We start from the raw sequence: 27,831 nt of genomic DNA, 5'->3' as shown, positions 1-27,831 counted from the left end.
GTGAGTTGATTATTAATAACCAATTTTATTCAAAAGCTGCATCTCCTCTTTTCAACCAAGCAGCAGACAGCTGACCCGATCAAATGCTGAGGACCAGGTACTTGGCAAAGACGTCAGTGGAGAGACTCAGCCAAGGGTCCAGCCAGCCTAGTCAACATCATTCAGTCCTCAGTTGATACAGCAGTATATGTGAAGGCAGCTAGGATATTTTAATCTCCAGCTGCTCTTCTTTCAAGGGCCACATCCCATTCTGTTTTATCCCATATACCCTACTCTGTGAGTGATCACAAGAAAATAGAGCCTTGTTGGAGGAGTAAAGCACCAATGCACTGGCTTCATTCTTCTGCGGTGCCATCAATGATGCGCTTGAAGGAGAAGGGAGAAAATTTGTACCCAGCTCCCACGTAGAACTTGTTCTGGAACTCCACCCTAGGGAGGAGCAGAGAGGGGTGTCAGTGATGCCCTGAGGCAGGACCTACTACCAGCTGAGAAGCTGAAACATGCCACCCACTAGAAAAGGGAGGGCATGAGAGATGGTGGCCTCTGAGCTCAGAACATAGGCTCCTTCTGGAGCCAGCAGTGAGTCACAGGCTGTCCAGGGAGCGAACCGGCATGTATCAGCTTTGACTTTCCACCAGCCAGTCTGGAAATGCTCCTCATGAGATCAGTCAACAGGACCTTGCCTGTGTGCTAAACTGCTTCTAGCAGCTCTGAGAGCTGGGATAACTGCCTGCTGGCTGCACACTCTGGTGGGAGACAGACATCTCCCTGTCCCTGCACAATGACAAGCAACTGCACCACAGTTTGCCTTGGCAGCATTTGTGGTTTGTGGTGGGATGCTACATGGTGAAAAAGGCCACAGCTTCAGTGCTCAGGCAGGATGCCGAGTTGTGGTGCTGGTGAGGGGTGATTTTTTACCTTGGTTTTGATTTATATACTAGCCTGATGGTGTGTCCGCAGTGCTGTCCTTGCCTGGACTGATGTCTAGTTAAGGCAGACACAAGCTAACTTGAAACAGCTTTGCCACAAAGCCAAAACAGCCTGGAGCTCAGCACAGGCTAATGGCACAAGTGCTGACCCAGGTTTGCAGCCCTGGCTGAACTCTTGCTGCCGTAGGTAGCCCCAGCTGTCTTGTTTGATGGTAACCCTGGGTGAGATACACAACCAGTGGTGTGGTTGTGGTGCCTTCAGACCTTATAATGGCGGCCAAGGTGGCCTTGGTGGCTCTGCGTGTTTACCAGGGCAGAAATGCCGTTTACCACACATGCCCACAGCCACCACAGGCTCAGGAGAACGGGCAGGTTGCTCCAGGGAGCAGCCCAGAGATGGAGCAGGGAGCTCTCATCTCCCTTTGGAGGAGTCTCCCTCGCTTCATTTGCCAAGGGGGACTGATGTCCTGATGCATAGGGACAAGCACAGTACATCTAACACCGGCTGATGCTGCCACCTGTTTCCACAGCCTGATCCCTCCCAAAGATTGTGCCAGGAAAAGCTCCAAAAGACCACAGCACCTACCAGTGCAGACGCAAGGCATGAAGAAAGGCTGAGAGCCCCTCCATGACAAGCAGGATGGCTACTGTCAGCACTGCAAATGCCGCAAAGATGATGAAGATGACAATGAGGCCTGCCCAGCTGCTGCTGTTGAACCCGTTGTGCATCACCATGGTCCAAAGGACCTCTGACAGTTCTGCAAAAGGAAATAAAGGGAAAACAGTGCTGAGCAACAGCTGTGGACAGGCACAGTGCACAGTCTGGCAGCTCACCCATTTTTCCCAGTTAGATGGGTTGGCCTAGGATACAATGTACATGGCAGTAATCATGTGCATGACAGTAAAATATACATGACAGTAATCATATATGGCCACCCTGTCTCTTCATGGCTGGGGGAGGAAAGTGGATGCAGATTATTTTCCATTGCTCCTCTCACTGTGTTAGAAGCCGATGGTGCTCTTTTGGCTTGGCTTTGCATCGTAAATCCATGCAACCACACTACCAAGACTGCTGTTACCCTGGCATGATACAGCTGTCAGTTTAATTTGCACCTCTTTAATATGGCAGGGTGACAGTATGTGGAGCCTTCTAGGACTGCCTGCTGCTAAATCCCAGTGAACATGATCGATTGACATAGTCAATACATGTGTAGATTAGGTTACAAGCTGTACTGATTGATGCTAGCTAAGACCCACAGGAGACATGTAATTCCCATTTTTTCTCCAAAGTATTTCTCTTAGGGTGTCATGGAGAAGCTGTGTTGGGATAAAAAAGGACAACCAGTTGGTTCCACCCAAGGCAGGCTGTATTAGCGTTTTGGTTGCCTGCATGCTCTTAAAGTTGTTTGTTTGGTTTTTTTTTTTCTTGCACAGGTTTATATCAATATTCACAACACTGGTATACCTGACATGTCCTGTCAGCTCAATAACATATTCTTGAATACCCCAGTCACACAGGATAGATTCAGGGCTGAGCAATTTTCCTCTTTGGAATTTGCAAATTTTCCCGAAAGCAATTTGCCTTCAGGAAAAATACTCCTGCAAATGCCAGTTTGTAAGGCTGCAAATGAATATGGTGGTTTTCCAGGCAGAATTCTGACATAACACATAGGACTGCCTTTAGCTAAACTTTTCAGTTGGTTTATTTTATTTTATTAGATAACTGTCCTCCATGTAAATCTAATGTATATTAGCTTCCACTCAGCTCCTACTAAGCTCGTTTCTGTGCCAAGATGTACAGCTCACTCCTGTCAATCCATGGAACACCCCATGTTTTGTTTTCCTTCTTTGTGTGCCAAATTCTTTAGGGCAGGCACAACTCCTAGCCAGAGGCAATACAGCAATATTAATAAAAAACATTTCATAAAAATTAGAGTCACTGAAAATCTGAAGTTTCACCCTGAGGCAATTTCTAGTATTTGAGCATTTGTTTTTATCTTAAATCAAGACAAAAGACATTGAAATGCTGTACATTTCTTATGGAATGTGAAGTTCCACTAAATGTTGCTGGGAAAAATCCCAGTGAAAAAGACAAATTCCAGGAGTTCTTGAACGAAAACTTTTCTTTCTTGTTTGCTGAACCAAATCAAAATAACTGTTGCAAGTCATTTTGACATTCACCGGCATGACCTAAGGCTATAGCAAGTGTCTCTGGGGAAATGAAGCCATGGTTCCCATACTGCCTTTACCTCCATGGACTGGACTACCCATTTGGACGGCACCTCCCACCATGAGGACTGTTCTGGAGGGGGGCTTACAGGGCAGTGTGGGAAAGGGGCCCCAGCGAGAAAAGGCAGTCAGGAGCTGCCTCATATAGAGCTGCCAGGGATCACCACATAAAACTGAGACGGCCACCACAGAACGCTTGGATTGATCTGACCTGAAGCAAAACATTCCAAGACACAAACATCCACAAGAAGAAGTTTGATTTAATGGAGAACTTTGGAGCACTAATCAAATGCTGGAGAAGCAGCGATCAGCATGGTGTTGCTGGTGAAGTAACTAACAGGTAGCCAGTCACTCACGTGCATGGGCTAAGCTCAGTGCCCAGAGCCGCAAGTAGGATGCTGTGTTGGAGATGCAGCCAAGGCAATATTCAATGGTATGGATAGCTTGATGGACAAACGTGTCTCCAAAATTGAACTGAAACAACATAAACCCAAACGCATTTTATTAGTTCTTAATTCAGGGCTTCCTGGTTAACAGAGCAACACTCCACCAAAGGCTCTTCATACTCCTCCCTTTTCCTTGATACGTTCTGAGCAACACACAGATAGATCCCAGATAAAAAGACTGCTTTGAAAACTGTTCTCTATCATCTTCCCATACAATCTCCCTGGAGAAACAAAATTCCAGTGAAAAGCAAATGTTCAGGAATCAGTTCATATTCCAGTTTTACAATTTCACATCTGGCATAAGCTGGCAAACCAATTGCTACCAGTCTTTGTGATTTCTTGTAGAGAGAAAAATTCTTACATAAAGCCTATTGGCATACGTGTTTTGGGAGATATCACTGAATAAACATATCTTCAAAGATGTGAAGATTCCCTGTGACTGGAAACAGTCAGCCATATTCACACTCAATTGGGTGTTGGGTACTCCCAACTGCTACAAACACTTGTCACTTTTTTAACTGTGTTGCTGCATACTGCAGAAGCCCTTGACAATATCTGCCAAAGGAAGACTTTTCTCCCTAGCCAACACTGTAGGCTGCCAAGTTTTCAATGTTCCTTTGCAATTTAAAGAAAGGAAAACTCACTGAATCTTGGGGAAGTCTTGATCTTCTCTGAGTGCAATGTGAAAGTGAAACAACACACTCTGGGGAAATAAAGGCTCAAGGTTTGTAAGACTGTGTTCCCTCACCAGGAAATACCAAAGAGGAATTCATACTATGAAAATTCAAACCTTACTCTGCTTGGAAACAAACTGTTGCAACAGTGTGTCTTGTTATCTTGTTAAAAAGAAGGGCTGGCAACCATGTAAAAAGCCTTCTGCTTCACTTTGTGTCTTTTACTATTGTGTCTGCCTGAATAATTTTTGGCCCACACTTTCTTACCTCTTCATCATCATCCTCATGTCCTCCATGGCCACCACTGTGGTCTCCCTGGGAAGCTTTCTTTGAGTGATTGGTCTCTGGGACATCTACATCATTTTCACCTTCAGGGTCTCCTGAGATGGCTTGAGACTGAATCTTTCAGAAACAAATTGTAATATGTCCTTTGTGTCATACTACAGGTTGATACCAAAATGAAACAGACCATGGCACAGAACTCCATCAATAACCTCATGATGGGTAACATATAAAGGACTGTATCATGAACATAAGGACAATTTCAACAATAGTGAATCATCATGTACCACAGAAATTGAGTACTCCTGCTGAATGGCTAATAAAACTTAAATATTTTCCATCCTAGGGCATTTTCCAGTGATTCCAACTAATTTGGAGCTAGTTTATAGTCTCACAATGTACCCTTTATGCCCACCATGAGAAGATCCATCACTTTTGGCAAATGAGAAAACTGAGGCACATTAAAGCTGACGATCTCAATTAGACGGGTGTAAATGAAAAGAATTAGCATCAAATGAAAGGCAAATGGAGCCTGAAAGGATCAGGTGACTTGATGAAGGTCACACAGTTCCTGGGATACAAATACAATTCAGATCTCTTGATTAATTTTAAATTGACAAAAACTTCATGACAACGCATCTTCTCTCCATAATCATTCTTTACAAGGCTTTTCTAGAGGCCTGAACAACCTGATCTGAGCCTCTCTTCAGAAATGACAGCACAGCATAAGAATAGCCCTACATTATAGGCCTATAACACTCCTATTATACAGTATAACCAAATACGGACCTCACAGCTTCTGTCAGGTTTTGTCCTGTCACTCTTTATAGCTTCCAGCAGGTTTCATGGGCAAGGTCTCATGATAACATATTGTTTCCTATTGCAGCAGTAATCATTGTCACACCCACTTTATCTTTGCTTTACCTGAATGTCAGCATAGAGAACAGACTTTGTTGCAAACATATAAATCTGGGTAAATGTAAGATGTGATCAGACAGCTAACATATGAAAATTAGGAACAGAAATACGGGGGCAAAATAGGAGGTGGGGAAAAGCTGTCAGATGTTACTAGCATAAAAGCAGGAGATGGAGTCAGCTATGTCAAGCTTTCATCTAAATCCCAGAAGAATGACAAAATGAGAAATTATAGTGCAGAGGCAGGGCCACAAAGGTCTCCCAGGGACCTGGCTTTCAGTTATAGGTCAGAAGTGACTGGGTTGGAAAAGGTCACACAGCACAACCAGCATCTCTTTCTTCTAATAGAAACATCTGTGCCCTATAAAAGGTACTCCAGGCTCTGACTCTGACTATAAAGAGAAGTAAATCCTGACAGACAAGTAAAGTCCTGTTAGTGTAATAAAAGTGAGAATTAATGAACAACTGGGAAACTGCATCTGCTGCAGTTACGTGCTGAAGAGCTGGGCAAACCAGAGAGCCCATGGGAAGGATGGCTCTGTTAATGTGAAGGCAATCACTTAAGCAAGAAAGCACTGCTAGAAAGCAGGCAACAGCTTTTAAATCAAGCCTCTCTTCTCCAAGGCCAGGAGTATTGCAGATGCCCTATTCCTACAGAGCAGCCAACCAGTGGTCAGTGGTGGCTGTGGACTGGCAACTGAGGTCTTTGCCCTGTCTTGGCTTTACCAGCACTTCAGTCTTTCTAAACCCTCTCTGGTTTGGGGTATGACACTTGAAAGAGCTTGGTGTCAGCTTAACTCCTCTCCCAACAAATACTGTATGGCTTTGAAAGCAAAGCTCCTGCTTCCCATTTTGATGGCTCAGACAAATATACACATGCTCTTGGCACATGTGCTGTAAAGCAGAAGTTGAAATCACTGGAGAAACTCTGAGATCAGAGAAAAGCAGAATTAGATCACTGCACACAGGTTTTGGGGTCTGTCTCTTCAGTTTTGCCTTTGCTGTGCTGAGTCCCCCTTGCCTGATCCACATCCCTTACCACGCGCTGTGCTTTCTGGTGGTTGGCTCGGAGGATGAAAGGTTTAATCAGGAGCATCCAGGGAACAGCAATCAGAGCAAATATGACCAAGAAACTCTGCACTTCTTTCTAAAAGACAAAACAATAAGAATAGCAAAAAGTTACTTGACTCCCTTTAGCCAACTAAATTTACGGTTAGAAACCTGATTCTATAAAATGGTGGGGTTTTTTTTAATACAACAGATATACTCATATGCTCCCTGTATTGGTTGAGTCTCCTCTGCTTGTAAGGACATGAAAATAAATGTGTACTGCTTAAGGGTCCAGAAAGCACTGCCAGCTAGAGATAGTCGGAGACTCAGAGATGAAACGCTTTCATGTTGGAAAGGGTTAATTTGCCAAACCCCAATGTTACTGACTTGAACCTGTCTCTCCAGTGTCCCAAGTGAATGTCCTAACTGCTGGGTAGCCAGTCAGTCTGCTTTACTTCGATCAATGTAAAAATGTTGCAGTAAGAGCCAAGTCATTAAAGTCTTCCCTAGAAAGCAGGGAATCCAGGGTTTGCTCTACATATGCAGTTCTGGAAGGGGGTGGAATCCCCATACCTTAGGTTTGATAACATGGTACAGGGTGTTCTTGTTGCAGTATATCACTCATATTGCTGTCCTAACATAACCACTTGTACTTAAAAGAAAACAAAACACAAAAAACCCAAACCAAAACCCCCACAAAAAAAACCCAAGAAAAACGAACAAAGAAACCCCCAAACTACATATTTTTGCATTTCTTTAAAGCTGGCTTAGATCTCTGATCACCTTGTGGTTGGTCTCATACAATCTTTGCATTCAGACTACCTAGGTGGATGACACAGACAGTTACTGATGGGGTAGGGGGATAGGAATATTAGAAAAAAAATACCATCTTGGAAAGTTTTGGGTTGTTACAAAGCAAAATGTTATCTAAAGTTTTTTCGAGGGCTGGGAAAACTGTCTGTTCCCAAACTCCCTTGCAGCCTCCATGACGTTACTTGGAACTGATCAGGGCTCTCTACTATGACTCACCAGCAGCACTGAGTTCCCACTGAAGTGCCGGAGTGTGCAACTGTACAGATTTAGATGCATACATGGGACTGGAGGCAGCATTTGCTTACAGATTCTTCACTGATGCTGCTGATGTAAAATCTAGCAAGAAAAAAGCTAATCCATGTTCTGAGCAAATAAATAGGTATGACTTTAAAAGTTTTCTTGTATCGGAGGTTTTTTTGCTTTTGGTATTTTAAGTGAACTCCCCAAAGGAGATATTTCTGACAAAAAGCTGCCAGAAAATCCACTAGCTACTTCTATTTTTTAGTTGAAAATATAAAGTTTTCATGTTTTCAAAAGAAGAAATAAGAAATTATCAAGGAAAGGAGAGGCTTGCTTTGTCTCTAGCATTGTGCCCAGACTTCAGGACAGCACATCTGCGATACCCAGCTTTGCATCTCTAATCACCCTTCTTTCTTTTTTCCTCAAACGTATCTGAAATTGCATCATCATTCTTGTAAGGATGACACTAAGAATGAGGTTTCTTCTGCATCACTGACCGATAGCTTCTCTGTCCTACCTGTCTACAAGGCCACCATGAATAGCAGAACAAACTTCTCTTATGTGATTGGCTCTTGTGACTGAGCTTCTGAGCTGGTTCCCCATTTTTATGCCCACTCTCCACAATACCCACTGTGAATCCAAAACCAGCTACAGTGGATTCAAGCTGCTTGATCTGTACCTGATGCAGATATAATGGAGCATTTGAAGTATCACCGTAATTGAACAGAAACATATTGATGAAGTGGATGAGGATGCTTGGTGCACTCTGGGATGAGTGGACATCAAAATGACACCATTTGAAAATAATCATGAAGACCAGGTAGCCAAAAAGAGAGACAATAAAAATCATCTCTGGAATGAACTGAAGGATAATGTTTATGTATTTCTTGAAGTAGCTGGAAAAAATCAGGAAAGATAACTACAATTAATACACTAGGTATTAATACAAAATTGCACCCAAGTATGGCAGTACTGTACACTACTCAGTCTTTGGAAAATGATGTAAGAAACATACAACTACCAGGAGCCAAGAAAGAAGTCTGTAATTGGAGTCTTTATCAATGAAAACCATTATTTAAACACAAAGCCTTGTCATCATACTGATTCTCTTCAGGTTTTTGTGCTTGACCCACCAGAATCTCAGCACCTCAAAAGATTACTACAGTGAAATAAAAGCTGATTTTCAAAAAATGGCTAATTTACAAAGTTAAGCACTGAGGAAGGTCAGAACCAGGTGTAGAATCAGTTCTACAGGGGCAGTCCTCCTCTCTGTTCTCTGCAAAGACTTTCCATCCTTGAAGGTCACTACACACTTTGGAGAGTCTTTCAAGAGAGTAGTGCCAGGCTCTTCACTCTGACACTATTTCTTATTTTTTGTTCCAAAATACAGAGGCAGAGCTATAGACACGCACACCCACATATCCTGACCAAAGACTCACTAACTCAGGTGAAATGCACGCACAGACATCGTGCAAGATTTCAGCGTGTTTTGGATTTAAATAAAAGACAAAAGTTATCAATAGTGGGAGGTGCTATATATCTTTAATTTAATGTACTTCATTATTTCTGCAGAATCAAGAATATAAGAAAGAAAGTGAAAAAGAGTTTATCCAAGAGAATATCTGCAATGTGATGGCCATCATTCCAGCCTTTGGACTCATCACTCTGTACCTACAGTGGTGAGAATTAGTCAGTGCACAGGACATTTCTACTCACCCTGGGGAAAGGAAAAAATTCAAGCCATCAATCTGAGATGTGAGGCTTTCTCTGAATGAAGAACACTAGTTTAGCAGTGAGGACTTGTGTGCTTCAGGAACCGGCTTACTGAAACAAACTTACATGTGGTTGAAGAGACTGAGTACCACCCCAAAAATCATGTGCACAATCCCTATGACAACCGACATCTTCATTTTGTAGGAGTTCAGGAAAGTCAGTTTGTTCGATGCAACATTCCAGATCTTTGGGGAAAGGAGCAGAGAGAGACAGAGACTAAGATTTTCAGGTGTTTGATCAATAACAGATTTGTGGAAGTTGTTGCTTTGACACCAACAATTTACTCCTATCAGTTCTAGTAAGAAGATAACAAGCAACAGAAATCTAGATGTTCCTTATAATACTTTTCACTCTGCCAAGCTTCTCATCTAAAAGGTATAAAATATTATCCTCACTTAACAGGGGAAATAACAGGGATTTAAAATGATGCAGTGACTTTGCTTCAGTCACCCAGAAACTGATGCAAAGGCTGGTAGTGGAACCTAGATCTTTCCAGTGTCATTCTTTGCCCCTAGGCAGAGGTGGAAAGACAGGAGAAAATCTCTTCCGCTGCTATGGAAATTTGTTCTAACTTTGCCAGAGAAGTAATGAGGGCAGAGCATGTTCAAACTTTTTGTTTGAAGAAAAAACAACTCATTCTAGCTCTTTGGCCATGGACATCAGTTTATCTCCTGCCTCTCCGCAGTAACTTTTCAGTTGTGTTAGGATGGTAACCATATGCCTCTTCTCAGTCCTGCCTTTTCTACGCTACAGAGCTCTGGGATTCCTTCTCTTTTCTTCTAAAACTTCATAAACCCCAAAGTTGGTAAGTAGATACCTCTTTCAGATATTAAGTATAGTACCTGCACAGAAAGAAGGGAAGACAGGATTATTTGCAAGGCAAAACATTAGCTTTTGTGCCTTTGTCTGACATGCTTTGCCTCTTCTATGTCTATGGAAGAGACTGCCTATCTTCCTCAGCTCAGGGTGACTCTTCCTTATCCAAGATATACATCAGCCAAATGCAAAATGTGAAGAGCCATCCACCCTTCTGGGCTGACAACACCGATAATTTCCACAGAGAGGGCCACAGAGGGGCTGGTGCTTTCCAGTCCACCCCTTCCCTGACAGCACTTGTTCCTCCCTCCCAGACAGGGGTCCCGGCCCCTCAAGCAGGCAGCAGCCAGGATGGAAGAGGGGCTAGGCTAGGTTAACCTAAGTTAGGGATGTGTCAGGGCAATGCACAGAAAATTCAGCTTCTTCTGTCGTGACTTCCTGAACTAGACTGCCTACATCCCGGGCAGAGCTTCAGAGCTGGGTTTGTGAAAAACGTGCTACAAGGTCAATGTCTCTGCAAACCAGGGAAAGCCAGTGTTTCTCTGTGTGATCAACTGAAATGAGAGTGCATCCATTCATTTACTTCACACTTCATGCAATAAATACACTGCATAGAAATTAGGACTTTGCCCTCAAACTTGTGACATCGCGCTAGAATGGGTTAAGTACTCAAGTAAGGAAAGTGAGTCGAGCAGCCTGAGGACAGAGCAGAGACTGCAGCACAGGACCACTCTTCAGTGAAATCAGAGTTCCTTCCTTACCATTTTGCTGCTGCCTGTGCAAAACTGTCAGGAATATATATCCTTGATTACTAAAGAAAAGCATCACAATGACTACATAAAGAACAGGCTAAGAGCAAGAAGGGAAGAGCATGGCTTCAGGAGAAGAGTAGGGAGCTACTTATGTACCTGATACGTAGAAACAGCATTGAAATACAAATTATCTTAGAGCAATTTAATTTAATTACCGGATCTATTCCAAATGGATATGGATTTCCAGAGTAGACTCCTGGGACTGCCGGATCCAACTGCAGCACTGTGTTGTCCAGAAGCACATCCTTACTATAAAAGAAAAGTGAAATGGCCTTTGCAGCTTAATCTCACTACATAAACTATAGTAGATTTATGTGAGATGTGCTGAGGACTACCATGTGACACCTGTCACCAACTCCAGCCTTTCTGTGAACTGTTATCCTGGGCTTGTGTGCTCACTTGTGTGCATATGTGTGTGAGGGTGTGTGTGTGTAAAGGGGTCCTACACAATGACAGTCTCTATCAGACTGATAATTCTCTATGCATCAGTCCTGGACACCTGCAGATTTTTATGCACATCAGCGCCTGAACAAACAGGCATGTTCCCGGGGACTCTACATTTCCATTTCAATAGTGAGCTTGTCTGTGTGTCAGACAAAACCTCTGATTCATTCATGACTGCATCCACAGCAGGGAGTTCTTCACTTTCCCAAACAGGCAGTCAATGGGCTTTTCTTTCAAAGCCTATGTGCTCTATTTGGTGTGTTTTCACTTGTTTCCCACATTTCACCACTTACTTCCAAGTGCTATTTTTAAACATGGGGATGATATGCCAGGAAGAGCCAAAGATGTTGAACGATTTGGAGAAGCAGTCATTGTAGATGAAGCCAGTGTACATGGAGAATATGCCCATGAGCAGGATCAGGTAGCGCCCGCTGAAAAAGGTGTTCCAGATCTGCAGGGAAAGAAGCAGTGCCAGTGACTAAAGTATCTGAAATCCCATCAAACAGTAGGCCACAGCCAACAGGAGACATGATTGTACTAATCTATGTATATATAAATATTTATATGAAATTCTGGGTCCCTTGGGCCTCTCCAGGTCTCTGTAGAAGTAAACAGAATTACTTGCCAAATCTTTGCCTCACAAACATCTTTGAAGGATCTTCACTCAGCCTTTGGGAGGCTGGATGCCCTCTTTATCTAATGGGGATGATGAGCCTTTTGCTATGCTGATAGGGTGCACCTCCTCCCTGGTACTCACCTCATTAGTGCTTTTCTGGGCCAGAAGGCTCTTCTCATTAACGACCATCCAGAGCGCAAAGCCCAGCATGACAGCGCCATGGCCACAATCCCCAAACATCACCGCAAACAAGAAGGGGAAGGTAATGATAGTGTATGGAGCTGCAGGAAGGGAAGGACAAGAAGATCAGCTCATCCTAAACAGAAAGGCCTCAGCAGAGAAGCAATCCACCCCACCGGCTCATTCCTCACAGCTGCTGCCCTTAAAGGCCTCCACAATCTCTCCCCTACTCACCAGGCAGTCAGATCTCATGTAAAACCATCTTTATCATCAGAAAGATTGTCCAGTTGTATGATCTGCATCTTCCTTGCAATTTTAGCCTTCATTTCTTGTCTCACCATAATAAACACCATGCATAGACAACTGCATTCTGTTTTGCAACAGAATAATGTGCTTGAAGTTTACTATCATGTTTCTCAGTTTTCTCACTTTTGACAATCTGAGTTCATGCAATCCTTTCTCATGGGCCCCCATTTCTAGGTTTTTATTCATTTTCTGTGGTCTCTTTGAGATTCCCTACCATTGTTTCACACTTTTTTCATGTCCTTTTGGCCTTGTTTTGTCTCAGCACAATGAGACAACTTATATTTGCTTTGTGAGCTTAGGTCTTTTCCTCAGATCTGCTACCTCACTATTTGTTCCCCATCTGTGTAGTTCATTATTCCTGCCATAATCAATCACTGAAGACCAATGGCCAAATTCTTTGCCTGAGAAAATCCATGCCTATGCCCCAAAGAGAATCAATTTTTACCAGCAGAAAATATGGTTCAGATTTCTCAACTAGCAATGAATGCATGTTTTGGGGTAGTGATGGAGCTCAAAGGCTTTATTGTGGCTCTAGCAAGCCAGGTGCAGGCAGCTGAGCATTTCTCACCTGGGTTCATCTCCCTGTAGTTGCCCACACCATATGCATCCACGATGTTCTGAAATCCAGCTGTGAACTTGTTGGTCCTGTTGAAGGTGGGTGGTGCCATCCTGGTGTGTACGGCAGTAAGGATAGGGGTGATAGTAGAGCCACTGCGCTCCTGCAAGCCCGTGACAAGGACAGATACAGTCAGGGTGGCTAGCAGAGAAAAACTGGTCCCATGGCACCATGATCTGTGTCCAGACATGCACAGGCAACAACATGAAAGTTGGGCTCAAGATTGTTATATCTCAACCCTTTTTCTAATATCCAGGTTTTTCCATTTTCTGTGCTATTGATTTGTTCAGGGAAAGCTGCCAGGACTGCTGACTTGTGGGTGGATCTCAAACATGCAAAGAATTAATACTGACCTTAAACTCCCCAAGGCCAAAAAATCATGCAATCAACTTTAATTAACACAGAAAAGGGAACCCAGTGTTACAGTAGCAGGCAAAAGTCTGAACATATGCTCAACTTAAAAACAATGCAATTTGGGCAAGAGTTTCAGGAACCCAAAATGTTGGTCTCTTACCATTCCCTGATGGAGAGCTCTTTTTATCCTGCCAGCATCAGCCACTGGGAACCAGATCTCTGCAATAACACACTGCTGGGTGACGTCAATGTTACAGCAATTCAGGATGTAGTAGATGGCCTTGATTTTCTTCACCTTGATCCCCCAGGACCACAAGTTGGCTGCTGCTTCATGCAGCAGTCGCTGGCGGTGGGACTCGGTTTGGGTTATCACCTGTAAGCACAGCACAGGCAGTGCTCAACATAGGAAGGCATAGGTGGTGTGATCTACTCAGCAGTTATTTGGGGAAGGCAGGTGGAAGAGAGTTGCGGAAAGGGAGCGATTCATATGAATGTGTGAGGTATCCCAGCGGGCAGTGTGTGCAGGTCTGGACACAGGAGCCCTTGACACCAGGTGCACAGTGCTTTTCACTAAGGACTTTCCCCACATGGCCCTGAGTAAGTGTAGAGGAGACCTTTGGGAGTTACTGGGTCAAGCAACTGGCTCCTTACCTAGCTGCTTACATCTCACCATGTGCTCCCACCCTGCCATCTTACACAAACTCGGGGCACATCACATCCACGAGCATGCCTGCACTGCTAGAGCTACAGCTCACGGTCCTGGTGGCATGTCCATGCACCATGTCACCACCACAGTGCTGCTGCATAAATGAGCAATGGAGATAAATCTTCAGATGGTCAACAAGCACTGAAGAAGCTTGGCTGTCCATGATGCTCAGGAGTGAAAGTCAGCTTGGGAGCAGACACGAGTGCAGGCTTGACAGACACCGGCATCCACAGAGGAAATGACAGCAGGATGTCAACTGTCAGGTGGGCCACCGCAGGCAAACAGAGTGTCAGTTCCCTCCTGCTTCAGGACCCACTGACTGTCATGTGTGGTAATACAAAGGTCATAGGTAGGAGTCTTTCCAAAAGGTGCGAACTCCTGATAGAGTACCTGGATATACAAGCGACTGAGTACCCATAGCAGCTGAATTTGTAATTTTCAGCTCTGTGTTAAACGTTTGAGTAAAGAGATTGGAGACTTGTACTGCTGTAACAGCAGTCTTGGGTTTCAATTGCTAGTGTGACAAGTGCCCCAAGATCTCCTTGGTAAAGATGACCTAATTTAAATATGAAAGAAATCTTTAGAGTCCTCCCTCAGCCTAGTATAGTTGTACTAGAGTTGAGACTGAAAAACTTTGTGAGCTGCTGATGGAAGCCACACTGTAAGAGCAAGATGAAGCCATATTGGACAACGTGCAGTTTGGTTACAATACCTGAAACCCGATGATGACCTTGGATCCCACCCTGTATCCCCATATCATGAAGTCTAAACCTCTGACTTCTGCATAGCCAACAGCAGCAAGTAGTTTTTGAGCCTTTCACATGGTTGCTGTCCTCCAGTAGCTCCTGGGGGCTGAAAATGGGCAGAGCAAAGCACAAGTACTGGCCTCTGCAACCAGCAGGGGGACTGCTCCTCGGCTGGTGGCTTCATCCCCAGCCCCCTGCCAGCTCTGCACAGCCAGCTCCCAAAACAAGCCTGGGATCTGGCCGTGGCCAGAGGGTTTCAGACAGGATAAGTGTCTGGGCAGGCCCCACTTGCAGGGTTCAGACCCCAGTAAAGCCATTGTCACTTACTGTGTTTAAATCCTCAATCCTTGTGTTGACTCCATCAAGCATTTCTCGACGCTCAGTGGCAGACTCTGGACAGGGATAGACCGTGGCACGAAATCTAGCCTCAGTAAGAGAGAAGTGAGAAACACCCTTTATTTGACTGACTTTTCCTTCCTCTGGACTATTTCTCAGTTCAGAAGTGCAGAAACCAGACTTTATTCCTCACCCGGTAGTATACTCTTCTTACAGACTACAAAGTTGTGCCTGGTCTCCCAGAAAGCTCCAAAAAAAGTACATTTATTTCTTCATGAGAAAAAGGATCACTTCGCCTGTTCTGGCTGAAAAAAACCTCTCCCTGTCTCAGGTGCTACAAGGTACATATTATACAGTGGTCAGCACTAATATGTAGGCACCTCCCTCATGCCCAAAAGCTGCTTGAACCACAGAGAGCCACAAAGCACCACCCCCCCATCCCCTGGCAAAGGCAGCCCCGATAGCAGTAGCCAACAGATGTCCCTCTTGCACTGAGGCTGGAAAAACCCCGCATCCCTGTCTCTGCACAACCCTCTCTCAGTCTCTGGGAGACGACTGCTGCACAGCGAGCAAACACCCGTCCTGCGTGCAGGCTGTGCAAGTAAATCACCCTGTAAAAAACCCCTAACACCTGTCTTTCCAGGGTAAAACAAAAGGAAGCTGACCATATAGCTGGCTCCTGGTCCATCTGGCTAGACAGCTTGGGAGCAAGGGAAGGATAGGTGAAGTTTTTTAAACACCTGAGAGTGGTATCTGTTATGTCAGCTTAGATGCGACCAGGCCAATATAAATGCTTTTATAAACTTACCCCAAAGGGTATATTTGGGAAATTCAGCTGGTTTGTTTAGTGTGGTACAATAAAGACTAATGTGGGCTTCTACTGTGTGAGTGAAGGTCTTATCTCCATACAAGTGTTGTGTACTGCTTCATCCAAAGTATGCAACACGACCTTCTCTAGTACAGCTGCAAGTCATACTAGTGTACAGGTGCTTACTCTAGTACAGCACACTGCGGTGTCTTAAAGCCACGATACAAACCCTGTACAACCAATTAGAAATAAGTTGCATGTCTCTCTGAAAAGTGTACAGCTACCTGTCCTGCCTGCAAAACACATCCCAGAGTACACTCCATGCACAAAGAGCAGGCATAAGGAGATCCCACTGAGACCTTGTGGATCACAAGGTGTGCTGCTGCAAGGCTCTGCGCCTACAAGCTTTAACTGAGCTGAGATGCTGCAGTAACTAAAATAAAAGAGATCCATTTTTTCCTACTCGGTTTGTTCAGCGGTATCTAGTGCTTGTGCCAGCCCTGCCACATCAAGGGTGTTATGAATGTCATCCGTCAATACTGCCCCAACAGGTCCGCAGGAAGAGACCACTCCTCTTTACAGAGCGGAGATCTGCCCACCTAAGGCAACACACTCCCAGCATCCTGCAGTGGAGCTGCACTGAGTTAGGGTTGCTGAAGGGCTGCCTTTCTGCACGTGAGATGAATTAAAAGAAGATGTAACAGGGTCATAGGGGTTTATCCCTTTTTAAGAGACAAAACTGTGCATGCTCTGTGTACAGATAAGCATCATGTTCTGGCTTTGTTTGAGCACAGAATATATCACCACCTGCTCTCCAGAATCAGTTCCAGCATACACACAAGTGAGGACAGTTGCAAATGGAACAAAACACACTGCAGTCTCCAAGAGATCAGCCCAGAGCTGTGTGTAGTGACAGCATGCACTCTTCAGCTAAACTTCCCTTCCCAGAATCGAATCTCTCCTCACTCAACACCTGGTATTCGTTTCCAGAGGTTATTCACCTTTCCTAATTATTTCCATCTTCTTATTCTTCACAGCTCTTAGTTCATCTTTAATAAGGATTTTTAATCAAACTTGAAAGCTTATTCCTCCATGCTGTACAGTTCCCCCATTTCCAGTAACGTTATTGCAGCAGTGTTGCTTTGATCCTTTAACAGCCATTTTGCATACTGAGTATCAGCTTTGCCCTAATGGCACAGACATCTCTGAAAGCTCCAGGAGAATTCAGCAGGGAATCCTTACATTGATAAACCCCGTTTAGTATTCACATTAGCACTGAGGCAACCGCAAGAAAAGGAGGAAAAAAAAAATTCTTACATTTTCCTCCTCCCTGCTCCCTCTACACCTTTCACTAATAAATTTGTGCATGGACTTAATGCTCATGAAATTGGCAGACTAATGTTACCAATTAGAGTCAAGCAGGGACTACAAGCGTAACCTGAGGCACATTGCTCTGCAAACAAATCTTAGCCTGCCTTGCAGGAGACTGGCTTACACCAGTCCCATGATTTTTGCAGGATATTTACTTGTCATGAATGATGACTTAGTGCTAAGCAGGAATGTCCTACTGGGACTGGAATGACACCGCCATCTGCTTTAGGTATAGTTAACTCTGCCTTAAAGATGGGCCAGACCAAAATGTCTTGGCCTGTGTACCAGGGATGGCTGCTGGCCCACAGAACACAAAAGAAGAGTCATGGGAATGATACATTTAAGAAACTGATACAGCATATTAACAAGCAAAAAATTTGAAAGGGAGGAAGCAAAAACATAAAGGATGATTCCAAGTGTAGCCTGATTACCTGGCAATAAACAAAAAACAGTGCACTATTTGTGAATTTGTCTTAGGAATGTTTTTCTTTGGTTATAAGAGGCTGAGAAAAAACAATCTAAGTTCCTTTCTATGAACCTATCACTACATCCGTGTCACCAGCTCATAACTACTTTGCACGTCATGGCCCACCCTGCAGCGATCTGCTCACACTTCCAGCACTGCCTGGCCCCACGCTCCCAGCTGCACCCCACTGTGGAAGGCTGTGCCTCCGGTTTGGGTGATTCTGGGTTCAACCGATAAGGCAAATGCTGACAGGCATTGTATTGCCTGATCATTTACTCCCACCCCAGAAAAAAAAAGTATTGGGCTTTTGACTGCAGGAAATGTAAAATGATACAGGAAAACAAAGAATCCTCTGAAGTGAAGCACTTCAGCACTCTGAGGGCAACCCCAGCCAGCAATAAACACGTGGCCTGGCAACCTGCAAGGCCATCAGCACAGGGGCAAATGCAATGGGAAGCATTCACCACCAGCAACTGCCCATGAGCACAGAAGGGAGCATCTGAAAAGCAGGCAAAGAAATGGAACAGAGGCAGGAAATTATAGTCCAGAAAAAGACTGAGACTCACTGAAAGACCACTGGCAGCAGCAGACTGATCCTGCACAGTGATGATGGCAAAACTCCCTCCATGTCTGAGGTTCAGGATCAGAAATCAGTGACTGAGAACTGGGAGTCTTCTCCCAGCTGCCCATGCTCCCATGACTGCTTTATAGAGCGGGATGCCCAGCTCAGGAGCGCTGAGTTGCTCTCAGGATGAGCATTGCCCTCCACTGCCTACAGAAGGCCCCATTTCTAATCCAGGAATTCCTAATAGTCCCCAGGGGTTTGTCGCTTCATGGGACTGAAGCCAGTTCTCCCAGCCAGGTGAACTGATCTTCCTGCTTTTATTCTGACTAAAAGCAGGATGTAAGGAAAGACCTGCCCTGAGTGCGTGTCGGGCAGGAGCAATTGCTCACCCCCTCCCTGAGACATTCCGCAACCTGCAGACGCTTGGCCGGCCCCACTTGGCCGAAGGACTATACCTGAAATGGATTCGGTGACTGCAGACAGATCCCCTCATCAAATCTGATTTACACTGCAACAAAGCCCATCGGTCATCAGCGTTATGAAAGAGTAACAAAATATTCAACCTGAATTATCTTTTCAAGATGCTCAATAGGGTGGAAACAAGTCAGGTTGTATGAAGCTTTCGTTTCTCTCCTGGGCTCTGTCTCTGATTACACAGATACTGCTCAAAAGGCCTTGGGAAAGGGTTGAATAAACTACAGCATCATCTTTTTACGATGAAATGCAGGAAGGACTGAGAACAGGTCAGGCATTACCATGTTCCCAGTACCCAAGCTAGGGCTCTTGATTTTCAGAAGAGTGCTGAATATTTCTTAAAAACCGGTCTCCTTTAAGATATTCCAAGTTAAAAAACTAGCAACTGAAGCTCCCAAGATCTTGAAGTCGCTTTGGAAAATTTAGGACCTCAATTTCCAAGTGCCAAGGTGACGGATAATTTTCATGATTAGGAGCAGCACAGCTGAGGAGCAGAAGGGCGCTCGGTGGCAGAGCTGACAGCCGGAAAGCTGGAGATCTAATCTCCAGCTCCAAATTCAGCCAGCCTGGGCTGACAGGTAAACACCTCTGTGGGAGTCACTGTGGCTTGTTCACAGGCCTGCCTTACCCGTCACAAATCTTCTTGATTTTTTGTTTAAGCTGTTCTCCTTGATAGAAGATAATGAACACGTTCTTCTTCACCTCTTCTCTCTGCAACACAATTGAAGTAGAATTTAATGCACCCAGAGCAAAGAGTCTGATGTGGAAAAGGTGATTGGGTTATTTTGGGCAGCCTCTCTGCTCGGTTGCTCTCTTCCTCCAGCCCCAGTTTTCCAGCAGCAGTGTTTTCCTTAGGTGCTGCTTCAGGGATCAGGCATGAGCAGGAGCTCTGGGTTATGGGGAAAGGAGCAATGGGGAGTGGAGAGGTAGAGGCCTGGAGGTTTGCCGGGGCACAGGGCTCACCCCAGAGACACCAAAGGGAATCGACCCTCTGTGACCAGCTCCAGGCGAGGACAGCTGCAGCCCACCTCCCCCCGCTGGTCCCTGTAGCACAGCCACCCTGTTAGGGCTCACAAGCATCTTAACCAGGCAGGAAAAAGAAGCCACCTCGATAATGGCAAAAGGGAAAGCAATGTCAAAAAAACTTCTTCCGTCCTCAAACTTTCCTGCCTTTCATCTCTAGGCTGCCTTCAGACACCCAGCTCTGCAAGGCAGCCAGTGCTGCAGCACGGTCAGGGCACCAGTTTGGTTTCTGCAGGTCACTGGGATGCACAGGGAGCAGCATGAAGAAAACCAGGTGGGTACATACTGTCACAGGGTCCTCCAGTGGGGTGTCCATTTCGGTGTACCTCAGGTAGATGTTTCCCCTGCAGGCTCGCCACAGTAAACGCTCAAAGGCTATCATCCTTTCCCTCTTTATCACCCCTGCTGTGAAGCTGAGCAGAGTGAAAAGATAAATAGAATACAATCCCATTCTAAGTCTCTTACACATGATTTTACAATCTCTTGATTTCTAGTCTGTGATAGCCAAGGGCTCTGCTGCTGCTGTAGGCACTTTGAGGAAAGACTTCCTTGCTCAAGCCTGTCTTATCTCAATCTACTGATTTCATCCTGTTGTTCTTTAAAACAGTGTAAGTCCTTCCCAGATCAACAGAACAAGGAGAAGAGACAATTCTGGCTAGAAATGGAGGAATGAAGACATGCTTAAAGTCATGCAAACAGATTGTGCCTGAATGACAGAGGTAAGAGATAGCAGTTTTGTGGTGGTTTATCTTTATTCCCTCCTGTTTTCCTTGTCCCAGAAAGCACCAGACTGCACCTCTGAAGTGCAGCATAGCATGCTTATACACACCCACCAAGGCAAGCCCTCTGCAGGCATACATTTTGCTCAGAAAAGAGTTGAACAAGACTTCAGAAATACCAGCATAAGCAGCTAAAAACACTAGCCTGGAAGAACACCATCAGCAGCTTTCTCCACTCCTAGCTGATGTAGACACAAGGGAAAGCTGTTTGAGTCTATGCTGTCCACCAAATCACCATCAGCAATATGCACTGTGGCATTTCTGCTCCCCTACCCCTCACCCTCAGTGCCACTTTCTATTGCAGAAAAAGACCAATGCAAACAATCCCATGGCTTTTTGCTGTGGTTAGACATCCATCCCTGAGGACCAGGCTGATAGCCAGATGCCTGAGTCCAGAAGCCATAGGTGAGATGCCGTAAGATAACAATTTTCAGTCAATACCTACTAAGGGGTCACTGGAATTAGTGGCCTCAAAGTAAAAGTCCATTTGTCCCACTGACCCATAACCTGACCATAGCTTTGATGATAACTTCAGAGGTCAGTCATTCTTTCATCTTCATTAAAAAGCTACACCGAAGAGGCTGGCGAGCAACGTCTGCTAAGTAGCTAAAGGAAGTGTCCCAGTGTCACAGCAATGCAGGGCAGGTGGGAAGCCTGGCCGGGCTGGGTACCATCACCAATACACACCCCAGCTTGGCAGCTGCAGCAGCAGGAGTGCTTCTCAGCTCCAGCAGTCCAGATGTGTCTTCACTGAAGAAATCATCTGGCAGATTGGTTTCTGCCTGGAAAACATTAGTTTTAAAAAACTATTCAGCATTGCCAGTTTGAAAACTGTTTTCACATTTTTCTCCTGACATTTTTCCTCCAAAGGTAGCTTTCCACAGAGATTTAGACTAAAGGAAAAAAAAAAAAAAAACAAAACCAAACAAAAAAACAAGATAAACTGTATCTTAGCAACTGAAAAGCATAAATGACATTTTCAAAGAGATTTGGGAACCAAGTTCTTGAGCCCCACTGATTCATGGAACGATGCAGGCTCCAAAGTGACTGAGGTGCTTTTGCAAACATCTTACTGGTTTTTGGTAAAGATCTCTGAGTTTTAAGAGTCAGTAACAGCAACACAAACCAAATGACAATGTCAGTATTTTTAGGAACCTTCTACATATCTGTTGGAAGAGCAAAGAGGCCTCTCACCTCGAAGAAGTCCTGGGTTTTCTTCAGCAGATGTTTAAGCTCTGTCAGCTCGAGGAAGTTCTGCTTCAACGTTTGCTGGTTCTGGTTGGCTTCAAGCAGCTCAGCTTCAAGCTTCTCCAGCACCGTCTGTTTAGGGTCCAAGCACATCCAAAAAAACTCTGAAGCAGACCAATGGCCCTTTGCCAAGCTGATACCAAATCTTAAACAACAGATGGTTGTTTTTTTTAAAGGGGGAATACAGAAATATTCAGTGAGCACTTCAGTAAACACTGAGTTTGTACAAAATGTTCATCAGTGTCAATGCCTCATTTTCCCATTACCACAATCCCTACTGGGTGCTTTGTCCTCTTCTGGCATTAGAGTTCTGACTCACCTGACTGAAGTGCAGGCAGGTAAGTGGGTGTGTGGTGTAGGTGTCTCAGTCTGCCTTGGCACCACTGTGGTTCCCCACAGGATATCTCAGATCCCAGGTGGACTGGCTGTCAGTCTAATGACTATAAAAGCAGCCTACAACATGGCCATTAGCTTAGATTCATCAGCCATAGGCCAAAAATTAGGTGAGGATGTGGGGCCAGGAACACACCAGGCAATAACCTTGCCCATGAAGCTGCAGCCCTCAGAAAGCAAGATTTTTCTTCCTAGTCACCTATTTGTGCAGCATTTAAAAACTACCCCATTGGTAGACTTAGCTTCTAGCTGGGCTAGAATAAAGCATCCCTTGCACATCCAAAAGCAAGGCACAAATATTTGTGTCGGGTCACAATATTACTATATCACAACCAAATTCCCAACAGAACAGACGGTCCTGGAGTCTTTATGCAGTGGAGCAAGTTCTAATGTCAGCTCTCCTGGATAATCACCAAAACCCTTCTTATTCTCTCGTACAGGATGATGGGGGCATTCTGTGATAGTGATCCCTTTCCATTTATATGTGGAACCAGAGGGATGTTTCACAGGGGATGCTAAGTAAAAGGACTGGGCTCCTTTAGGAACCTGCAGTAAGACCAGCTGTAACGTAACTGATGAGAGAGCAACGCGGGGGGCACCTCCACAGGCAGCGAGAGCTGTGCCCGCCTCAGCTTCTGGGTCTTTCCTTGCAGGGGAGGGCTGTATCAAGCACATTACACAGACAGCCCGGTGCACATCCCCTTCTCTCTCTCCTTGGCCTGCTCCAAATTCTGTACCTCCATATCAATCATTTCCCGAGGCAGGGGGGTCTCTGGGTACTTTTCCAGTTTGACTGTCTCAACATTGTCTTCCATCTCATTTTCCAGAAAACCTGAAAGGAAAGGACACAGAAGTTTTGATACAGAGTCATCCCTGCTGCATCACCCCGGTGACCAGCTACTGCTAAAAAACCCCTGCAAGCTCAGGTTTCACTCCTCCGCTCCAGCAACGGCAAGTGCTGCCACAGTGGCTACGGTGGGCACGGTGTTGTAGGAGGGTGAGTGCAGAGCTCACAGGACACACGTCCATGGGACACCAGGTGCCACGAACTCTGCTGCTCAGGTTTTAAGGATTTGTCCACAGGCTGAAGGCCTTGGCCACAGGAAGCATGTGCCAATGGTTGGTGCACTGGTATAAGAGTCAGGTTATCTGGATTAGCCTTCTGCCCAGCCCCAGATTTATCTTGTGATTTTACATAAGCTCATTAACGCCCTTTCAGTTCAATTAACCATTTTCAAAACAGGGGCAACAATTTATTGCCCATATGGGGTGAAGTGTTAATTAGCTGACACATGCAAAACATTTCCAGGGGCTCAGATGAAAACATCACCATTTTGCTGCTAATTCTGCTCCACAGTGTGAGAGCACTTAACAAAGAAATAAATCCCATGCCACCAGTTGGCAGAAAGCCGATTGCATTTGACAAGCGTTTACTTACGCAGGATCCTCTCCAAGGATTCGCACCTTCTCACTTCATTCACAAACTTTCTCTGGAAGCTGTTGACATTCACATTCAGCTAAAAACATGAGGGAAAACAAGCCTGGGGCTGGAGGCTGCACACTGTTGCACTAATTTTTAACATCAGCAGAGAAGGAACACCTTTGGGGTGGACGGCTAACATCCCTGCATCTTACAGACTGCTGTGGCTTTCCTTACAGCCAAGGACATCATGGCCTTATACTGGGCCCATTTCCACCCAGCCTTGATGCGGCAGCAGGAGTCATAGACGGACTCTCATGGAGAGACCCCCTGTTCTCTGGTGGTAGAAGGAATTGTCCTAAGTTTGTGCAGAGGGTGTGCAGAGTACTGGATGGGGACTCAGGGATGGGGTAGGTCTCGACACAGTGATTGGCTTTCAGATCTGCTTTGGGGAAGTTCTGTTCTCACCATGGTCTTTGACCCCCCTGCACGTGCATCTTCCCCACTTTGAGGGAAAGATAAGTGTACCTGGGGTGTATCTCCCGCATCTCAATGTGCCGGACAGGCACTACTCACATCTCTGAACTGGACCAGACCCAGCTCCCCGAGTTCAGCCACGCAGCAGTAGGCAGCCTCCACCTGCAGGAAAAGCTGCATCAGGCTCATCTCCTCACTCCGGAAGACCGAGGCCATTTTGCCTGCCCTCCTCCAACCTGGGTGTCCGTGGGCCCTTGGTGGCAGCGGCAGAGTCTTCCTCACCCAAGGAGGTGCGAGAAGTGCCAAGCACTGCAGAAACATTGGGATCACTGAGTCAACGTGCTGGAAGCTAACCCACTGCTGCACATCACATCCTTTAAAGGATTTCTTCACATCCTCAAAGCCTCCTCGAATTCACATGAGGCTTCATCCCACCTGAGCAATGATAGATGCTGAAGTGTGTGTGTGACACAGGGAAAGAGGGGAGCCACTGGTCCCCTAGGATAGATGATGAGCAAATACCCTGCCCTGTCCTCTGACCAAAGACACTTCAGAACACTGCACTCAAGCCCTTTATTTGGGCTTTGGATGCTGAGTTCATGAAGGACTCTATTTCTCTTTGTCTTCCACAACACAGAGAAGAAAAGTAATTAATTTCTCCTTGCAATTAGTTGGCTGAAAGAGTCCTGACTGTTTTTTATCACTTACATCGGTAGTGCAAACACAACATTGCAAACATATCTGGAGCATGTTATATGGGCATGGGGAGTAGATGGGACTATTTTGTTTAAATTAAAATAAATTTGAAGATTAAAAAAGCATTTTCTCCCCATAAAGGACTGTTTTCAAAATGAGATATACGAAATATGCATTTCACAGGAGTTCCTTTTGTCTATATACTGCTTATTATTTACTTTGAGTAACCTGAACATGCAAATCACCTTTGGTTGTTACTGCACAGAATTAACTGATTGGCATGCACAAACACAGTAATTATTCTCTCCAAGAGAAAAACATGCCAGTAGATACACTTCTTGCATGCATTAAGTTTTGTAACATCTACATTTTAGAAACAGAAAAACCAAAATCCCTTTAGGACCTCACTTCTACTTGTTGACAGGGATGGGAAGTCAATAGTCCTTAACCCTCTCTCTCCATGAATCTTATCTTGCAACTTTTTTTAATGTGGATTCTAATAATTTTCTTTATAACATATGATTTATCTTAAATGTGAAGCACTTTGCAAGATCTTAAAGGCTTAAAAGTAGCACCCTAGCCACAAGTGTCTATTTGCTCAATTGTCTTATGAGTTTTCCTTGTCTTTCTGTACCCATTCACTAAATGATTTAAGATGATGAAAATATAATATCTGATATCTAGTAGCTTGTTAAAAAACCCATATCATGTGCCAGCTCCAATAGGTTGAGTAAGGATATAATCTTTAAAGTTGGTTGGGCTTTTTTTTGCAAACTATATTTTTCACAGGAAAAAGACACAAAAGCTGCAATAGACCCCTGCTACTTGTGCAAGAAAGTAAAATAATTCTCTAGCTCTGATTTTCAAAAAGTTTAAAAGATTTTCAAAACTTTAAAAGATCATTAAAATGTCCCATCTTAACTTCTTTAGACTGAAAAGTGTGAAGAGACTATAATTTAAAGCAGTTTGTATTTCTAAACCTGCAGTTAACTTCCATAAAAAATATTAAAACCTTAGAATTAAAAGAACAAAACTCAAAAATTCGAAATACCTTAATTAAACTGCTTCAAACCATCCAAGCCCAGGGTTCTACTATTCCTTTGTAATCCATCAGTACAAAACCCCAAAGGCTCACTTTCATTTTGATTTGGAATGAGGGAAAAATGAAAAATAAAAAGAGAAAACTCTTTCCAGCCAGTAAACCCTTCCCAGCTCTGCTCCGAAGAAGGCAGAGCACTCGCCCCTCATCCATTCCTACAGATATAGGAGGCTTGTCCAAAGGCACCTGCTGCCAGCCATGCCTCTATCGCCACCCCCACCCCACTCGCCAATTTTTTTCTTTGGCAAAAGAACAGTTAATTGAGAAACCACCCACACTTTCCCAGGTCGATATTTTCTGGCAGTATTTCACTGCATTAAGATGCATTAAAACGCACAGGGGTTTTGGGCAGGGTAAATCCCGGTGCTGTGATTTGCTTTGGAGAAGGCGTTACTCGGGTTTACCTCTCAGCCACCGCACCGGTGTCCGGCAGGCCCTCTCCGCAGGGAAGGGGTGAGCTCTCCCCTCGGCTGGCCGGGCGTCCGTCAGGCGACGACAGCTGGGTTGTGCTTTGGTATGGCTGCGGACACCGCGTTGGGCGGGGAGGGCGGCGAGCGAAGCGCCCCGGCCAACTGTCCTGTCTCACACCGGGCACAGCAAACCTTCTCTTTTAAAGTCAGAACTGGCCTGGACCAAAGGAGGGAAACCCTTTCTGTCCCGAAACAACCCCTGGGTGGTTTGAACCCAGCACGTTCTGGCTCGGTCACAACCCCCGTGTCAGGTCTGTGGCAAGTGCGAGCCGTCTTGTGGCAGCACGCGGCTTGTTGAGACTAATAACAGATGGGGCATGCCAGCTCACACCGCCTCGGCCACCCGAAAATGAGCGAGAACCTTTGAAACCTGCTGTATGCGGGGGGCTATAAACACATAAAAACTCATTTGGATGGAGGATCAGTCGCTAGGGAGGTGGAAAACTTCTGCACTCTTTCTTACTGGTTTTTCCTTGCTGAAGGCAGCCTGGGAAAGGACAGAGAAACAATGGAAGATTAATGATTTTCCTGCAGCCGGGGGGACGGGCAGAACTATACGGCAAAGAGGGGGCTGGGAGCGCAGGGGCTCAGTCAGCAGAGTTGTGCTAGCCTGGGGCAATGCTGACAGGGAACTGGATACTCACCCCTTGAAATAACAAATGCTGTGGGAAAAAGTGGCTTTATAGACCTTCTCCCACTTCAGCTGCTAAATCAAGGGCTCCAGAGAGAAATTCGGTCCCTCCTAAAACCAGTGGCTTAGGTCCCACTGAAGTCAGAGGAGACAGGGTTTCATCCCCATAAATAAGGCTGGCTAGGTCACTATTAAGTCTAGCCACCTCTCAGAAGTTTTATCTCAAAAGAAGAGTTAATGAAAATGCACAGTTATATGTAAATTGTAAGGTACCACTCAAAGAAATGCTTTCTCACACATGTTTTTTCGGAGCTATCTAGTCACTTGTCCAAGGGAACAATGCTGAAAGGTGGGTCACAGCAGAGAGTTTCTCAGCACAGAGGTTTTTCTATTGAAAAGCAATGAAGAACAGCCCCACTTTGAGAGGTCAGCTAGAGCGAGAGGGCTCCTGCCTCTTCCTGAAATCCAGCTGCCTTAAGCTGCGCAGCCCAAAAGGGAGGTATTAAAAATTATAAGGTAATTTTGACACGTATGTCTAAAACTTTCATTTTGTTCAGCAACTCTCCGGTTGAACCGGCCACAGGGCTCCCTGGCCTCCCATCTGCATGCACCGTGCCTCTCCCATACC

The 27,831-nt window shown here is 45.1% G+C and overlaps 1 protein-coding gene across 1 annotated transcript; it reads right to left on the bottom strand.

Annotated features, from left to right (window-relative positions):
* Positions 1-26,669, bottom strand: ATP6V0A4 (ATPase H+ transporting V0 subunit a4). The gene is made up of 21 exons (XM_074901992.1): positions 26,507-26,669; positions 24,407-24,616; positions 23,849-23,927; positions 23,148-23,242; positions 21,964-22,089; positions 21,457-21,551; positions 20,277-20,403; positions 19,596-19,678; positions 15,275-15,368; positions 13,656-13,868; positions 13,094-13,244; positions 12,181-12,320; positions 11,717-11,874; positions 11,135-11,228; positions 9,418-9,536; positions 8,258-8,474; positions 6,515-6,622; positions 4,546-4,680; positions 3,515-3,632; positions 1,516-1,687; positions 1-429 (listed from the first exon to the last, which is right to left on the bottom strand). Exons 2-21 carry the CDS (start codon positions 24,521-24,523, stop codon positions 336-338), a joined length of 2,535 nt encoding a protein of 844 aa, XP_074758093.1. The 5' UTR covers positions 24,524-24,616; positions 26,507-26,669; the 3' UTR covers positions 1-335.
* Between the last annotated feature and the right edge of the window lie 1,162 nt (positions 26,670-27,831).

Source organism: Athene noctua, chromosome 3 (assembly GCF_965140245.1).
Source record: "Athene noctua chromosome 3, bAthNoc1.hap1.1, whole genome shotgun sequence".
Classification (NCBI taxonomy): domain Eukaryota; kingdom Metazoa; phylum Chordata; class Aves; order Strigiformes; family Strigidae; genus Athene; species Athene noctua.
Note: the sequence above shows the minus strand (reverse complement) of the source record. Positions and strands in the feature narration are given on the sequence as shown.

Bases quoted from the DNA above. Each gene is read 5' to 3' on its own strand.
- ATP6V0A4 (XM_074901992.1), bottom strand. From the start codon at position 24,523: ATGGCCTCGGTCTTCCGGAGTGAGGAGATGAGCCTGATGCAGCTTTTC. The intron at 11,875-12,180 runs GTGAGTACCAGG...CTTTCCCTGCAG, and splicing joins CCCAGAAAAGCACTAATGAG to ATCTGGAACACCTTTTTCAG. The intron at 9,537-11,134 runs GTAATTAAATTA...CTTTCCCCAAAG, and splicing joins ATCCATTTGGAATAGATCCG to ATCTGGAATGTTGCATCGAA.